We start from the raw sequence: 19,004 nt of genomic DNA on the forward strand, positions 1-19,004 counted from the left end.
CGGTATCTACTTTAGGGACAATCGGTTAGGACTTTTTCCCACTAAGGCTGAGGCCCTACATTGCAGAAACGCAGCTTTTTTTTGTTGCAGATTTTGCTTCCTTTTTTTTCTTAAGCCAAAGCCAGGAATGAATTGAGGAAGAAGTATAAGTACTTCTTATATATTTCTCATTCCTTTTGTAGCCATTCTTGACTTTGGCTCAAAAAAACGCAGCAAAATCTGCAAAAAAAAAAGAAAGAAAAAAAAGTGGTGTTTCCGCAACATAGAGTCTTAGTCTTATGGTTACTTCGCTTAAAAAAGATTGAGGAACTGTTCAACAGATATGCTATTGTAAGCTGAGGGTCCATTCACAAGGAGTTTCCGTGCGTGGGATCTGACTTGGAATTCGCGCCAGAATCCGTGCGGGAAAACAGCTGCGTGGAGTGGGAGGCTTTTTTCCCGTGCGGATTCAGAGTCAGAATCAGCGCCAGAAAACTCAGTGTGAATGCCCCCTAAGAATAACAGCTATAGGTTGCCATAAAGCAGGCACTATGTATTACCTGCTAGAGCCAAAAGCCAAGTCTATTCCCTATTACTGCCTTGAGCATGGGCCTCCCCATATCCTGTACAGAGAGCCTGCTAAACAGCACGTGTCACTATGCAATACAAAGATCTGTTATCACAGACTTAGTGACTGTGCCTAATGTATCTATCCCCAATATTATGTTGGGATGGGGGCTGTACCTATCCATCATAAGAGATTGTGAAAAGTCATTATAGGAGAGAACTGTGCTATGGGGGTACCAAGTTTAGCTATTACTGGAAACCAGTGCCCATGTATTATGGGGGTGGGGACTACTGTACTTGTCAATTATGAGGGGAAAATTTGTATAGCACAGCTAGATGCATTTTGGGTGTATCAAAACAGAAAATTTATATATTTTGTGTTAGTCAGGTCATGGTTTGAATAAAGCCCTAAGTAGTACAATAAAGCCGTCATCAACCTTGCAAAGGAGATGCGAAAACTGAGACATTCTAAACTGCCTAAAAACAGGAACTTTGCCCTTTTTGAATGCTCTAGAGCAAGGGTAGGCAAACTTTTTTAACAATGCTGATTTAAAAAAAAAAAAAAAAATCTAAATTTGAGGTGAACTCCGCAATAATTGAAAGGTTCTTGAAAACTAAATGAAAATCACACTTACAACTGTCATACAGAGCGAATGAACCTGGCCTAATGCTTTGTTCATATTTGCACTGAATGGTCTAAAAGAAGCGGCCACTGTTTAAAATAAATAAATAATGTGCCATACTGTGCTCCCTATGATACCCTGCACCCTATATACTGTATTATTCTCTTTATACAACTGTTGTAAAGGGATTAGCTCAGGGATCGTCGTCTCCTCAGATAGACGAACACTTTTTGGCACAAAAATGAAAGTTCAATCCAGCCAAGTATGGTGCAACTGGCCGCAACCAGTGTAATTAGCAATTTTCCTGGCAAAACAGAAACAATACAAAATAAAATCCTAGCCGTCCAGCTTCTACCTTCAATAACAGGTTTCCTAACTATGAGAGCTGGGCCTTCTGCACAGCTCCCTAAATACAAAATACAGCAGTATTACTCACAATTGGTTTTCCCAGGAGCAGAGAGAGCCATATACCTGTGGGCTATCTGCCCTCTTATACACAGCTTTCAGGAAGCTTTCGACCTCAGGGGAGGAACACTCCGTGTACTTAAGCAGTATGCCCGAGACAGGGCATCTGCATTTCCAAGCTGAGAGCCTGGCCTATGCTCAGCAGTAAAGTTAAAGTCCTGCAAGGACATAAACCATCTGGTCACAAGTCTGTATTTTTTCTCGGTTTTGAGACATCCTTTTTAGTGGGGCATGGTCTGTTACCAGTGTGAATAAGATAAGATAATCCTTTAATAGTCCCACAATGGGGAAATTTCAGTGATACAGTTTCATAGATGGTACAGTAGTATATAACAAGAGAGAAACACATACAAGCTCATGGCAGATAGAGAAATCCTAGGAATCAGAGCAACTAAAAAGGAAAGAAACACAGACACACGGCAGGATCATTTAGTTCTCTGTGTGGAGTGTTGTTAATAATAATACAGCCCAACCGTGGTTGGAAGACATGAGGAGGGGTCACAGCATGTAGATATAACAAGCAGAAAACATTTTTGCAGAGGTGGGGGACATATGCAGCTATCATGATAACATGTGGCAGTTCCTTTGGTAGGTGGTGAGATCTCCTGCTCACAGCTGATAGTTTGGTATCTTGTATCAGCACTATTGTCCATTAACCACAAAAAATGCCCCAAATGTCCTTCATCACAGCCCTCCTCCGTTCTTCTTACCACTGTTTTCTACTGCCCAGAGAGGTCTGAAACCATCCAGGTATACATGGTGCTGCTCTCTTGCCAAGCTTCCATAACTCCTGGGGGTAGGTGGGTGATGGTAGGTTCCCAGGCTGTAGCAGAGTCCCACGTGTCCACAGTAATAGAGAGAAATACCAGTCAGCTGTAGCATCTTCACACACCAGCAATAGACTCCAAAAATCATCTCCTTGAAGGAAGAAGTCCGCATTTCCATGTAGGTTTCTCCTCCTTGCCGCATGGTGAGCCATGCTGTCCTAGCTGGGGGGATGGTAACAGGCACATGTGGAAACCAGCTGAGCCAGGTTTTGTCGTTGTCCATGCTTTACAATAGAAACAAAATACTCCACAGGGTCTTCCATTCGATTTATAGTTGCTAATTCATAGTGCTAGATTGCTTAGTTACACGATTCTTGAAGATACAGAGGAAAAGAGTGAGAAAGGAAAGATAGAGATTGCTCCCAGCTTGGAGCCCTGTATCGAGGCAGCCACTAAGGGCGCCAGGAAGTAGGAAGAATGTTCTATCAGGTAGTATCTGAGAGCTTCTAATGCCCACTTGATTGCCAGACATTCTTTCTCTACAATGGAATACCTCTTCTCATGCTCAGTTTCTTACTTAAAGAGGACCTTTCATCAGATCGGGCACAGACAGTTCTATATACTGCTGGAAAGCTGACAATGCGCTGAATTCAGCGCACTATCGGCTTTCCCGATCTGTGCCCGGTGTAAAGCGCTATCGGTCCCGGTAAAGTAGCGCTTTACAGTCAGAAGGGCGTTGTTTTAGTCTTGTTTTAGTCTTTGGAAGGCCTGCTCGGCTTCAGTAGTCCATTTGATCATGATTGACTCCTTACCTTTTGTAAAGTCAGATAAGGGGGCAGCAATACTGGCAAAGTTTTCAATAAACAGCCTATAGTAACCAGTTAGGCCCAAAAATGCCCTCACTTGTTTGTTGTTCACTGGCTTAGGCCAGCTCTGAATGGCCTCAATCTTGTCAATTTGAGGCTTAATCACACCTCGTCCAATTATGTACCCCAAGTACTTTGCCTCTTCTTGCCCAATGGTACATTTTTGGGGATTTGCTGTCAAACTCGCCTTCCTAATAGAATTAAGGACAGCTTGAACTCTGGGTAGATGACTTTCCCAATCTGGGCTGTGTATTATCACATAATCCAGATAGGTCTATTTTTTGGGAGGTGTTTTGACACCATTTTGTGTGAAATTTTGATTTTGTGAAATGGTGAAAAAATAGCAACTTGGACATTTTAAATTATTTCCCCACTACAGCTTTGACCAGCCAGAATAAATATTTCTATATTTTTGTAGTATAAGCATATGTGGAATATATTGTGTCCATGCAAGAGTAATTTTTCTCTCTTATGAAGACTCATATGTGAATGAAGTCCAAGTAGAAAAATGCCCCTTATATTTGTCTGCAAAGGAAGACCTCAAGGTTTTCAACATGGCATTTCAGATTCCAGGAAAAAGTGCCAGTCCTAAAAGAAAAGGACAGCTCTACACTGGTACCTTGTCCGGGGCTATTCTTCCCCTAGTTTAGATCCAGTTCAACAGGGAAGTAATGTGAATGGTGTGGTGCAATATCAAGAGGAACACCTCTCTAATAAAAAAAAAAAAAAAAAAGAACACTATATTGTTTTTTTTTAATTACTGATCCTTTAAATACCCTAACTTTTTACATTATTTTAACTCAATCTAGCTGTATAGGCTGAGCATTTCCACTGTACATTGCATATAAGATCTTTTGTGGGGAAGCTTTATACTCACAACCCCTTAGATTTTACATTTAGCCAGTCTCAAGCAAGAGAAAATACAATTTTACACATGTAAAGGAATAAAATCTTAATAATCAGTATGGGATGTGGAAGTAAAGGTTTCAACAAAGCAAGACTGTCTTTTTAATAGATATTTTTCCTATATAAATTATTGCCATACAGTTTTCCTGCCGAGAGTCTAATTAATTCTTGTTCCATACACAAAGGGAAATGCTGGGTGACAAATGGGTGCAAGGTTTGAAAGCTGCCAGGTCTGCAAAACATTTTCTACTTCAATTTAGAAGCAATTTTGCAGTAAACCATCAAGTTAAACTTAGGATTGCAGGTTTCATAGGACAGTTAAACCTTATAAAGTCATGACTGGCAAAAATATATAAATGAGGTGTCCATACTGCAGATTACCCTTTATGTTTGATTAAAATATGACATTAAATATTCAGGTTTCATTAGGGAGATTAGCGCTAAAGTAAAAAAAAAAATTACGGCCATTGGTACACCAGTCCAATGCTTTAGCAAAATGGTGGAATCTGCTATAAAAAAAAAAACAAAAAAAAAAAACATGATTTAAAGAGGACCTTTCATCTGATTGGGCACAGGCAGTTCCATATACTGCTGGAATGCAGACAGTGCGCTGAATTCAGCGCACCTGTCGGCTTTCCCGATATGTGCCCCGGATAAAGCGCTATCGGTCCCAGTATCGTAGCGCTTTACAGTGAGGAGGGCGTTCCTGACAGTCAGTCAGGAAAGTCCTTCTCCACAGCAGCACCTATCACGCTGTACAGTGTGAACGGGTAGGAACGCCCCCTCCCCTCCTGATAATACTGGTCTATAAATGAGCACTGTGAGCAGAGGGAGGGGGCGTTCCTCCCCGCTCACACTGTACAGCGCGATAGGCGCTGCTGTGGAGAAGGACGTACCTGACTGACTGCCAGGAACGCCCTCCTGACTGTAAAGCGCTACGATACTGGGACCGATAGCGCTTTACTCGGGGCACAGATCGGGAAAGCAGACAGTGCGCTGAATTCAGCGCACTGTCAGCTTTCCAGCAGTATATGGAACTTCCTGTGCCCAATCTGATGAAAGCAAGAAAGGACCGAGTTTGTCGATTTGGAATTACAAATCCTGGACAAGAAGGACCCGCGCTGATAGGTTAGGTGAAAAAACGACTTTTATTGGAACACACTACGCGTTTCGGGCATACACTCTGCCCTTCCTCAGGTGCAATAGTTCTTAGCCGTCCAGCCGAGGAGCTTCTCGGCTGGACGGCTAAGAACTATTGCACCTGAGGAAGGGCAGAGTGTATGCCCGAAACGCGTAGTGTGTTGTTCCAGTAAAAGTCGTTTTTTCACCTAACCTATCAGCGCGGGTCCTTCTTGTCCAGGATTTGTAATTCCAAATCGACAAACTCGGTCCTTTCTTGCATATTTACACACCCACGGTGTGTGAGGTACCTCGCAGCTGTATCCAACTATAGGATCCCTGTCCAGTGATCCTGTTGTTTTATGAAGTGTTGTGTATCCACACAACCTTTGAAGGTGAGCCTATATTGTAAATTCACCAAAATATTAACTATACAGATCTACACTACGGTCTGCTCGGTGTCTTTTTCTTTCTTTTGAGACAATCTGATGAAAGGTCCTCTTTAAGGCAAGGGCCCCAAGTAGGAAAACATCTAAAGGGCCCCTTCACACGGAGTTTACACTCTGTGTATTCTGTTTACGCGCTGTGTATTCTGTACATTTTACACGTGTAAAAATACACATGTAAAATGTAGTTAGCCACTGAGTTCAATGGCTTTTTCGTATAATGCACATCTTTTTGCTTGGATCGGTTGACAATGGATATGATCATGAATGCAGGAACTTTCAATGGTCTGGTCCTTTTTTGGGGGGGTAGATTGTGAGCCTCATGTAGGGCTCACAATGCATGTTTATTCCTATTAGTATGTCTTTGGAGTATGGGAGGAAATCGACACAAATACGGGGAGAACATGCAAACTCCTTGCAGATGTTGTTTCTGGCAGAATTCAAACCCAGGACTCCAATGCTGCAATGCTAACCACTGAACCACCGTGGCAAACTCTAATTTCTATAAACCATAACACATACGGTAATCTGAAGCATTAAAGGGAGATCTTCATAAATTTTTGCCACATGCTGCAGCCAATACATATAAAGAATGCCTGTTATCGGGGATCAGTGGAGTCTGACAGCTGTATTCTGCATCTCCACAAGCATGACCAAAACGTAAATTTATATATATATATTATATATATATATATATATATATATATATATATATATATATATATAAATATATATATATATATATATATATATATATATATATATATAATCAGAAAATGAAAATAAATTTATAAAAAGGATATATTTATTTCACTGGTTTTAATACACATTTTAAAAAAAACTAAACAAAAAAAAAAACAGCAATACATTCTTTTTACAACCATGTCCTTATTTAAAGGGCTAAATGTCAACTATTGTTTCTATTAAATACCAACAAGTCCTACCATATTAGTTACCCATAAATTAAAGTGTACTTTATGCCACTTGCAACTTATCCTATTAAACGCATTAATAGCTCACACTGAAAATAAAGGTCACCTTATTAATAGTTGTTTTGGGGTCTGTTAATCATTTCGAGTACGGCAACCTGCTGCCAGGTAAAATAATTCACTGAAACAGTTAAAACAAATATCAGTATGTGACAATGCAAGAAGCTTGAGAAAGGCTCAACTTGTTAAAGGCAACCAGTCAGGTAGATTTTGGAAACTAAATAATCGCCATAACCATTTAATATTTTGTATAAGTGTACTTGGAAACTGGGGGAAAAAAATCAGAATTGGGGGCGCGTTGAAGAAAAACTGTTTGTGCGACTTTCTTACAGGCTTTGTTTTTACAGCTTTCACAGTGCATGAAAAATAAAATGTCAAATGTGTTCTTTATGTCAGTACGATTAAGGGGATACCAAATTTGTATATTGCTTTACATTTTAACCCCTTTAAAAAAAAAAAAATCCAAAAGTTTTATTGGATTCATCATATTCTAACACCTGTTCGTTGTACAGGAATGCATAAGGTGACTTTTGCAGGGCCAGATTTACTTTTAATTATACCATTTTGGTGAATGCCTGATGTTTTTAGCACTTTTTATTCAAAATTTTATTGTAGGCAGGATGGCGAAAATAGCGGTTTAGCTCTTTTGATTTTATTGTTTCATGTGTTTGTAGATCGGGTGTTTTCAGACGAGGGGACGGACGTAGAATTTGTTTACCTTTAGTTTAAACTATTTTATTCACCCCACCCCCAGGGGTCTTGAACCTTCAATATTCTGATTTCAAGTCCCATAGACTGCAGTACAGTTGTATTGCAATCTATGGGACTTTTGCTGTTGAGGAAGACCAGCCCCAGCCCTGATAGTAATATTCCTATAGCAGGCCTGGGAGCCTTCATAAGGCTCCCAGTTTCCACAGGAAGAGCTCGGCCCCTGTGATCTCACCGCGTGGAGGCTGGCCTGCAACGTCAAAGGTACAGGGGCAACTTTTTAGCGGAGATCCAGAGGCTATGGTGGTCACTCTGCTACAGAGCAGCCACCATCTTTAAATACCTGACACCCACCGTAATAGTACGGTGCATGTTGGGAAGGGGTTAAAGAGGCTCTTTCACAGCCTCCACTAATTCTATCCCTGGAAGAAGGCACTTTATCGCCAAAATGTGCGTAGGGGAGGGGAAGGTCAAACGTGGTGAGGCTCTGACTGACTTTGTCACCTGCATCTGCCTGCTAACGCCATGGGTATGTTACATTATGTTAGTTAAACACTATACACGGCTATTGTGGTTGCATTTGCCCATTATGTGGATACAATGCTCTGTATACTTACTCTAAACTTGGATTTGATGTAGGTGTATTACCTTGAGACATATGCAGTACTTTTTGACTCTTTTCACTATATATGGTTGATATTATACCTTGTATATAATGTTTTGCATACTTACCTTATGCTTGGAACTGTTGTAGGTAGATTAACTTGAGACACATGCAATATATTTCAATTACTCTTCATATTATATGTGATTGATATCATATCCCATATTAGATTACACACATTCAGGATGATATTTTATTGAATTCTTGTATGGATATGAACGTTACTCTATAATTTGTGCAGTGTTGTCTCTAACATTGGTCTATTGGTCATTTCACCTAGTTGCTCATTTGCCTCACCTCTTTGATCTTTGTCTATTGGTAGTTATTCTCTTCATTTTTGTATACTGATATCTAATAAATTTTGTAATTTTACATTACTCCATTTGCATGATGAGTGTCTTTTTCCCTATTTCTTTTGTTTTTTTTTTTCAGTTCAAGTTTTTAGCCTTTGTTAACAGTAGCCACTCCACCAATTCCAACATAGTTGGAACTCTCTTTCTACCCTCCACCGTTCCTGAGTTACAAGTGCAGTTAGTGTTGGTACTTGATGTATTATAAAACGTGCTAAAAATTCCATAATATAAGTCATATAATGGCCAGATATAGTGTTATTCCCCATGTACATACACTGTCCTAATGATTAATGCAAAGATTATTTAAAGGTTAGGTACACTTTAAACACTTATGGCCTATGTTAAGAATAGGCCATCAATATTCATTCAGTGGTGTACAACTTCACCAATCAACACAATGAAGGGACAGTACTTATATTAATAATGAATGAATGCTCTTCCCTCTTCATTCGTCCGATTAAAGAATTTCCCTCACTAAGAAATATGATACACCTTTGTATACCTTATGTATATTTTATGTACGAACACACGCAAGGCTGTCAAATCATTCACAGGACAGCACACTAAACTTCGAGGGTCAGAATAAGCAGAGGAGTAAGATTATGACAACGTGCACATGACTGTGCGTGTGTCGTCGGCCGTGATTGAACGTGATGGATGTCATAAGTGTCATACACTGGCCATGCTTCTGTAGCTTCATTCAATGAGGTCCTACACAGAGAGAGGGCTTCAGGCAGGATGGGAGTCTAAATATATATATTAATTCTATATTTAGACTTCTAATATATACGTATAATAGTAACAAATATATATATATATATATATATATATATATATATATATATATATATTATAAACAGATGTTGCTGTAGTTTGCTTTTGTAGGTTTATTTGATAGAATTAAAAAAAACAAAACAAACAAAAAAAAAACCTCAAGCTTTGCAAGTTTCTATAATAAAGTGGTCTTTAGGAGAATATACAGTAGTAGTATCAGTATTACAGGTAGTATTTAGAGATGAGCGAACACTAAAATGTTCGAGGTTCGAAATTCGATTCGAACAGCCGCTCACTGTTCGAGTGTTCGAATGGGTTTCGAACCCCATTATAGTCTATGGGGAACATAAACTCGTTAAGGGGGAAACCCAAATTCGTGTCTGGAGGGTCACCAAGTCCACTATGACACCCCAGGAAATGATACCAACACCCTGGAATGACACTGGGACAGCAGGGGAAGCATGTCTGGGGGCATAAAAGTCACTTTATTTCATGGAAATCCCTGTCAGTTTGCGATTTTCGCAAGCTAACTTTTCCCCATAGAAATGCATTGGCCAGTGCTGATTGGCCAGAGTACGGAACTCGACCAATCAGCGCTGGCTCTGCTGGAGGAGGCGGAGTCTAAGATCGCTCCACACCAGTCTCCATTCAGGTCCGACCTTAGACTCCGCCTCCTCCGGCAGAGCCAGCGCTGATTGGCCGAAGGCTGGCCAATGCATTCCTATGCGAATGCAGAGACTTAGCAGTGCTGAGTCAGTTTTGCTCAACTACACATCTGATGCACACTCGGCACTGCTACATCAGATGTAGCAATCTGATGTAGCAGAGCCAAGGGTGCACTAGAACCCCTGTGCAAACTCAGTTCACGCTAATAGAATGCATTGGCCAGCGCTGATTGGCCAATGCATTCTATTAGCCCGATGAAGTAGAGCTGAATGTGTGTGTTAAGCACACACATTCAGCACTGCTTCATCACGCCAATACAATGCATTAGCCAGTGCTGATTGGCCAGAGTACGGAATTCGGCCAATCGGCGCTGGCTCTGCTGGAGGAGGCGGAGTCTAAGGTCGGACCTGAATGGAGACTGGTGTGGAGCGATCTTAGACTCCGCCTCCTCCAGCAGAGCCAGCGCTGATTGGCCGAATTCCGTACTCTGGCCAATCAGCGCTGGCCAATGCATTCTATTAGCCCGATGAAGTAGAGCTGAATGTGTGTGCTTAGCACACACATTCAGCTCTACTTCATCGGGCTAATAGAATGCATTGGCCAATCAGCGCTGGCCAATGCATTCTATTAGCTTGATGAAGCAGAGTGTGCACAAGGGTTCAAGCGCACCCTCGGCTCTGATGTAGCAGAGCCGAGGGTGCACAAGGGTTCAAGTGCACCCTCGGCTCTCCTACATCAGAGCCGAGGGTGCGCTTGAACCCTTGTGCAGCCTCAGCTCTGCTACATCAGAGCCGAGGGTGCGCTTGAACCCTTGTGCACACTCTGCTTCATCAAGCTAATAGAATGCATTGGCCAGCACTGATTGGCCAGAGTACGGAATTCGGCCAATCAGCGCTGGCCAATGCATCCCTATGGGAAAAAGTTTATCTCACAAAAATCACAATTACACACCCGATAGAGCCCCAAAAAGTTATTTTTAATAACATTCCCCCCTAAATAAAGGTTATCCCTAGCTATCCCTGCCTGTACAGCTATCCCTGTCTCATAGTCACAAAGTTCACATTCTCATATGACCCGGATTTGAAATCCACTATTCGTCTAAAATGGAGGTCACCTGATTTCGGCAGCCAATGACTTTTTCCAATTTTTTTCAATGCCCCCAGTGTCGTAGTTCCTGTCCCACCTCCCCTGCGCTGTTATTGGTGCAAAAAAGGCGCCAGGGAAGGTGGGAGGGGAATCGAATTTTGGCGCACTTTACCACGCGGTGTTCGATTCGATTCGAACATGGCGAACACCCTGATATCCGATCGAACATGTGTTCGATAGAACACTGTTCGCTCATCTCTAGTAGTATTCTTGATCAGACATACGCTTTATGGCATGTGTGTCATGAATCTGGCTAAGCCCATAAAAACTTGGGGATAGTAAACTACAGGTTGGCGACTGAACATTAGCAAGTAGCCAGGAAATTTAAAGCTGTCTTTGCAGCCCCCATCACAGCCAGTGTTACCTGCATATGAAGCCATGCGACCACTGACTTGTAGTAATTAGAGGATACACATTTTCATTACTCAACACAGCATGGACACAGCGTGTGATTTCTCTCTCATATCTCCATCGCAAATTGGGGTTAATCTGCAGTGTCCTATCATAGTTACTTTCTTAATGTATAATTAGAACTCACCAGTACAGCAGAGTTGCTGCATCTGCATCACAATCTATATCTCACCTTTTTAGGAACAATTAGAGAGAATGGAACACATCATCTGTCTCACAATGAATGGAAATTATCCATTTGGAAATTCTGAAACTATGACAAACATTTTCGGTTCTAATTGATATAGACGCTTGTTGAAATTTTACTTTTGCCAAAAAAATTTCAAAGCAATCCTATCATTAAAAAAAAAAAAAAAATGCATAAAATACTGTGGGGTACTAAGAATTAATACAGGCAATTTATGTGTTTACAGCAACAGTACAAGTGGTGGTGTTACTAAACCAACGCAAAAAAATGAGGAGACAAAAAGAGAGCATTGTGAATGAGAGCAAGTCATGACAAAAACTGAATTTTAGACTTCTAACTGTTACAATTGTGCAAAGACAAAGAAAGAGGCATGAGACTCCATTGTAACCTGACAGAAAAAGGTTACCTGCGGCACAATCTATAGTAGAGTAAAATTAGATTATGCAAATCTATTAATAAATTCAACACATCCTATGGATGAGTCTATGGACGAGTAGTGTGAGAAGAGGGAGGGGGCGTTCCTCCCCGCTCACACAGTACAGCGCTATAGGCGCTGCTGTGGAGAAGGACGTTCCTGACAGAGTGTCAGAAACGCTCTTCTGATGATGAAGAGCTATGGTACTGGCTCCGATAGCTCTTCACACGGGGCACAGATCGGGAAAGCTGACAGTGAGCTGTATTAAGTGCACTGTCGGCTTTCCAGCGGTATATGACACCGCATGTGCCCAAATCCATGAAAGAGAAAACAAAGAAGAAGAACACGGCACCGAGCCGTTCCTGGTGTAATACTTTCGATATACAAAATGACAAACAAAGACAATAGGTGACTGCTCACCTGGTCCAGTTGTGTGAGACACAACAACCAATGTTTGTATTGATCAATAAGGTGAAGACGGGCAGCTGCTAGTCACCGTCACAAGGACGTCTGAACAGATAGGCAAAAACCAGCGCTCACCCAATTGGACGAATATAAAGGCAATTTTATTGAGCACGACAAATCCATGAAAGGTCCTCTTTAAAGAAGATCTTTTACAACCTCCCACGAGTCCAGCTCCTTGTATCATTTAATAGCTGTTGCTCCACTGATTCTGGCACAGCTGGAGTTTTTTCTCTAGCTCCCCCGTTAATGAGCAATCAATGCTGTGTTAGTTTTAGTACCCGATATATTAGTCTCTGTATTGTCAGGAGGGCTGTGTCAGAAAGCAAGCAAGCAAGGGGTGTGTAAGTTCTACACTGGCTGCCTCTGATTGGGGCTAAATTAGCTGCCTTCCTATGTTATAATGAGCTTCTGGTGATCCGCCTCACAAAGTATAATTCCCTATTACAGCCCCCCCTCCCCATAGAGTATAAGGCTGTTGAGTGCTCCAACAAACAACTAACAACAGTCAGGAGAAATACTCATCTCCCAAACCACGGTCCCAAAACCATGATACCCTACTACTGCTGCAGCAGGGATCAGCACTTATCCCTGCTGTTTGAATAGAAGGGAGAGCAGGGACAATTGCCGATTCCCATTGCCCCTATTGTAAGGCTTAGGGGACAGCAGTCTTACAATGAATCATTTGGACAGCAGTAGGGAGAAACAAAAGGACATGTAGGAAGGTAAACAGACAGTGGGTGGCCACAGTCGGGGTTTAGCACGTGGCCTGCAGGTTCAGTATTTCTATTCTAGAATTTAAAAAGAGTTATTCCCATCTTATGGATCCTATTTACACTGACAGATTATGAAAATGTAAAAGTTTTTCTAAATACATTGCTTTAGAAATGCTGCTTTGTTTATCTCCTATGTAAGATTATTCTGCCCCATTCTTTACACAAAGTTTCCTAGATCCCCAGCCTGGTCCTATCCTTATCTAGCATCTCTGGACAAGGAGACATGACTCACTGCTTTCTGCAAGGGAGTGGGGCTGAGATCTCAGGTATTGCACTTGTTCTTGGAGTTGTTGTCCCAGACAATCAGGTCAGCTAATTGCAGATTGCAGATAAGGGCTAAGACCATTGACTAGTTCAGTGCCTGCCATCTCTGTATGTAAACAAAGAGATAAGTGCTGAGATTACTGCAAGCCGACCTTCCATTATGGCAGCATGGACATTTTTTTCCCTACTGTGCATATTATTATTATTATTATTATTATTTTTTTAAATGTAGATTGTGAGCCCACATAAAGCTCACAATGTACATTTTTCCCTATCAGTATGTCTTTTTTGGAATATGGGATGGAAATCCATGCAGACACAGGGAGAACATACAAACTCCTTGCAGATGGTTTTATGCCCTTGGCGGGATTTGAACACCAGGACTCCAGCACTGAAAAGCTGCAGTGCTAACCACTGAGCCACCGTGTGGCCCCTTACTGTGCATATTATTTGATCTGCATTATTATAGATATCTATCAATCATAATAAATAATATTTCAAAGTAAAGGCAAAGTCTATATCTATTGAGGTACTTTATGGTGTCCTGTCCATTAAAATGTCAAAGCCACCCACCACGTTGACGAATACAAGTGAGAAGAAGAGATAGCAGGCAAGTTGGTGACAGAATGAGATGGGAAAACCCTTTAAGAACAATTGAATGACTTGATTGCAAACCAGAATTTGTTCTATTTTTGGTGAGAAGTAATCTTCTTTTGGAGATTTCACCTGGTTTTATCGTCGGTGCCATGCCATCAATCCCATGATCCTTCAGCATATCATCATTATATTAAAAAAAAACTAAACAAAAAGAAAAACACACCCAAAAGGACAAGTTTTCAAGAACCCCATCAGGGTAAGTGGATCTAAGTCTATAGATCCACCTACACTCTTGCTGCAAAATCATCTTATCCCAATCCTTGACACCGGTCCATGATGTAATATTACATCATTGTGTGGAAAGAGTTTAAAGGGAGACTGTTATCAGGTTTGAGGTTCATATAAAACCAACATTTTCTGGAAAACTGGCAATCCCAGTTATAGACCTTGTTCTGTTTTATTAAATTTTACTTGGCTGAAGGTGAATCCTTGACACATCTCTGGTGTCGTGGGAGGCGCATCATTGGACGGAAAGGTCTGCCCCTTTGTTTCCGATTGCCTCCTGACCTGTAACAGGTCTTTGCAAGTAATCCTCCCAAGGGACAACTTCACCCTTGTCAGACCAAAATCTAGTGGCAGGTCAAGCAAACTGATTTCTTTCCAGCACTGATACAATACAGAACATGCTTCTATCTGAAATTACTCAAGGAAGAGACATGGGCTGGTCACTTTAATAGGAGTCTTATGTCTAGGAAATCATCTCCTTATACCGAACACTTGAATGGAGATCAATAGTTTTGTCCCTTGTATTTACGCACCCATTTGGGTATTCAATACCCATTTGGGTACTGGTATGTTCACGGAGTATTTTGCAGGCTGAAAATAATCTGCTTCAGAAATTAGGAAACTTTGTTTGCCTCGTCTTTTTACAGGATAAGGTTTTTGTGGTGTTTTGTATTGCTTTTTCTGCTCAAGCACACTGCATGGACCTGGAAACTTTCGTGAAAAAAAAAAAAACGCTTGGCGTTTTTTAATGCAGTTTTTGCAACAAAAAAAAAAAAAAGTGGCAAACTATCAAAAACCATAACAAAAAACTGTGTTGCCTACCAAAGGTTTAAATGGGTTTCTCATGGAATCACCTTAAAACAGGTAACACCAATTGTGACCCATGATTTCATCCACTACTGACCATAGATTACATCACAGATTATCTCCTCCGCTCCCATAGACCTCAATAAGTCAGCTCCTCAATGACTCAGTGTATTGCTGCCTGTGGCCATGACTACGATGTAAAGCATATCACCAAGTGCTGTTAAAGAGGACCTTTCATGTCCTCATGCATATGTGGTTTTATATACAGCTAGAAAGCCAACAGCCTGCTTTCCTGGAATTTGCCCTGGTGGTGGAGATACTAGTGCGGTTAATTTCGCCACAGATATCTCCCCACTGTCAAATGGGTGTTTCTCACAGCATAGCTTCATCTCTAGGAAAAAACGACCCCCCCCCCCCCCCCCAACATAACCTGTACTGTCAGAGTGGGCGTTCCTTACCTCCCAGCGATGACACTGAGCTGTGAGGAATGCCCCCTCAAGTACAAGTCTAAGGACGAGTACTGCTGGGGGGGGGGGGGGGGGGGGGCTTAGCCCAGCGATGGCGCTAAGCTGTGAGGAACAACTTCTGACAGTGGAGAGATATAAAAAATTTTTACTGTTTTTCATAAATAAAAAATGTTGCCAACAACTTCTGATTAAGAGTCATTAATAAATTTTGTAATATTCTTAAGAAATTTTGGATCCCTTCTGTGAAATCCTGCATTTACTCACCCTTTCCCTTTTTTCTGTATTGAGATCTGTTCATATGAGATTGTTTTATAATGTCCAAGATATAACTTACAAATTCGCAATTTTTTTTTTTCCCCTTCTTTTTTTCCCCATACTACACTAAGGTGCTATCTAAAATATTTCCAGAGATATCACTGGCTGAAAACAGTATTAGGATTAGCATATTTGTATGCAGCTGTATAATATATAATATATATGATATAAATATCCCAATCCCGACTAGGTTCTCAACCAGAGATATTTCTGGAAATATTGTAGATAGCACTGCTGTGTCATATGAAAGAAGAGAATCTCCGCTTTCATGACACAAAAAGCAAATTTGTATGTTGTAAAATTTCCAAAATAACTGTATTCGCCTCTCTTCAGTTTCCCAACATCTTACACAGCCCTGTACTCCCATAAACAGTAAGATGTGAGACAGGAGTAACTCTCAATACAAAGAAAGGGAAACTGAAAAAAATTCAGGATTTCACAGAAGGAATCCAACATTTCATAAAGGGGTTTTCCCAACTCGCCTGCTCACCAAGTTGCAGGCTGTGCTCTGTTCACTTCCTGGTTTTCTTGGTAAAGAAGTGGGTGGGGTTTCATTATTATACTGCACGTGGTGGGAGAGAAAAACAAACTTACTGTACATGCTGCAGGACCAAGAGTCAGCTTGCAATAAACTGAATTTTAGGTCTGTGTTTACATACAGAGGTAACAGACTCCCTGTCTCAATTAGAGCTGATAACCGGAAGAGCGGGAGATAAACAGCTGAGAAATAGCAGCTTAGAAATACAATCTCACTCCAAGCACTCAGCCCCCTCCCCTACTGAGAGCAGTGAGCTTCGTCACTTGTCCTGAACGGAAAGATAAGACCATCCCCAGGTCTGTGGTTATGGAAACACAGTGTAAACAATGACGTGAACACTCAAATAACACATCCTAGATCTAAATTAATGAAATATTCTCAATGGATACTTTGTTCTGTACAAAGTTGAATGTGGTGACAACAAAATCACACAAAAATCTTCAATGGAAATCAAATGTATTAACCAATGGAGGCCTGGATTTGGAGTCACCCCCAAAATTAAAATGGAAAAACACACTAAAAATATGTCAAAATGAGGCCTCCACGTGCCTGTATGACCTCCCTACAATGCGTGGGCATGCATGTTTTTGTTTTTTTGTTTTTTTTGAGCAGTGTATATTTCAAAATTTATTAAGGACACAAATACTGCAAGAAAAATCAAAAGTTGTTTTAAAGTTAAGCATTAAGGGATTAACATATTTGTTCTCCTGAGAAATAATGGTTACTGGACTGTGATTAGAAACTTTGAGAAATGCATATAAACTTACTGTTTGTCATTGGAGTTAAGACCTCAGCTCCTCCTTCTTTCTTTAGCAAAGCAAACATGTTGAGTTGTGGAAGCTGATTGGCTAAAGCCAGAACTTTCTGTAGTTTTATTCGTCCTTCCAGAAGCTGATCCCAAATAGCTAGAAAAAAAAAAAAAGGATCACTGTCACCATAGCAATTGTTAGAAATAGGGTAACTCAAATATTCTTATTAATGATAAGAATAAATAAATTATATTTATGTAGTACCAGCATAGCCCCCAGAATTTTACAATTTGTTTCCAAACATTAGCGAAATCCAGTTTTCCAGCTGATGTGATTTAGGCCTGCTTCACATATGCATTCACCAAATCCGTTCAAAATCAGTATTGGAAATGTTCAAAAACTGATTTTGAACAGTCCAGATTAAAATCCAGTGATTTCATTGGGTTTTTAAAAGTAATCCGCATGTATCAGTTTGTGCCAATTCTGTCTGGCTTCCGCTTTTTTGTGTGGAGAGAAAAGTAGAACTTGCAGGATTTTGTCTCTGTACTAAAAATAAGGATTCCAGATGGACACAAACGGATTACAAATAATCAGATTTTGTGAACGGACACCCATCCGTCCAAAAAAAAAACAAAAAAAAAACCAGATTCGGGTATCCGCTGTGTAATTGTTTGGAATGCTTTTTGTACCAAACCGTTTTTCTCTTAAAATGGTTTGCAAGCGGACGGATACCAGACGCAGATGTGAATCCAGCCTTATTTAGAAAAATACATTTCTAGTGCTACGGTAGTTAGAAATTCCTATACTTTTTTTTTTTAATGTAGATTATGAGCCCCATATAGGGATCACAATGTAAATTTTTTTCCTATCAGTATGTCTTTGTAGAATGGGAGGAAATCCATGCAAACACGGGGAGAACATACAAACTCCTTGCAGAGGTTTCTCCTGGCAGGATTTGAACCTAGGATTCCAGCGCTACAAGGCTTCAGTGCTAACCACAGAGCCGTGTTGCCCCCAAAATTCCTATTCTCTTGATACATCTACACGCACACACGCGTGGAGAAATGTTAGTAAAGAAATGCGAAAACATTCTATGCAATATCAATTTTCCTATACTTTGTTAATTATTGAGCAGAGGATCTTCAATATGGTTTCAGACATTATCTATATTTACATAATTAGTGTTTTCTAATAGGACAACCCCTATTGTCTTCTTAGGTGCAGTTTACAGTAGCCTGGGTGGCTTAAGCTCGGTTCACATCTGCTTTCAGATTTCCGTTCGGGTAGTCCGCTTGGGGATCCTCTGAACAGAAACCTATACGCATAGAAAAGCAGTTACCTGGGAACCTATAGACCAGGGGTCCTCAAACTTTTTAAACAGTGGGCCGGAGGCAGAGCAGGTCGCACAGACATCGGGAGCGGTGCCCTCCCATAGGTAAAGTGAAGTGCACTCCATGGACTGGCCCGAGCTCACCAGGAGCTTCATTATAAATGCACGCCTGCCGGCATTGTCGGCGGGGCTAGACAGAAGTGCTTGGCGGGCCGCATGTGGCCCACGGGCCGCAGTTTGAGGACCCCTGCTATAGACTGTAATGGGGTCGGTGTAATTTCCGCATGAAACATGAGGAGAGAGAAGTCCTGCAAGCTGCACTTTTCTTTCCACATTTCCTATGGAAAATGAACGGAAACCACA

General features: G+C 41.0%; 1 protein-coding gene across 1 annotated transcript in view; it reads right to left on the reverse strand.

The window, feature by feature from the left end:
* Positions 1 to 19,004, reverse strand: part of AATF (apoptosis antagonizing transcription factor) — a 114,602-nt gene that overhangs the window by 70,880 nt on the left and 24,718 nt on the right. The window contains exon 4 of the mRNA XM_075264384.1: positions 17,330 to 17,467. Within this exon, the coding sequence (XP_075120485.1) occupies positions 17,330 to 17,467 (138 nt within the window). The remainder of the gene's footprint in view (positions 1 to 17,329; positions 17,468 to 19,004) is intronic.

The sequence above is a fragment of the Leptodactylus fuscus genome, chromosome 2, assembly GCF_031893055.1.
Source record: "Leptodactylus fuscus isolate aLepFus1 chromosome 2, aLepFus1.hap2, whole genome shotgun sequence".
Taxonomy (NCBI): Eukaryota; Metazoa; Chordata; class Amphibia; order Anura; family Leptodactylidae; genus Leptodactylus; species Leptodactylus fuscus.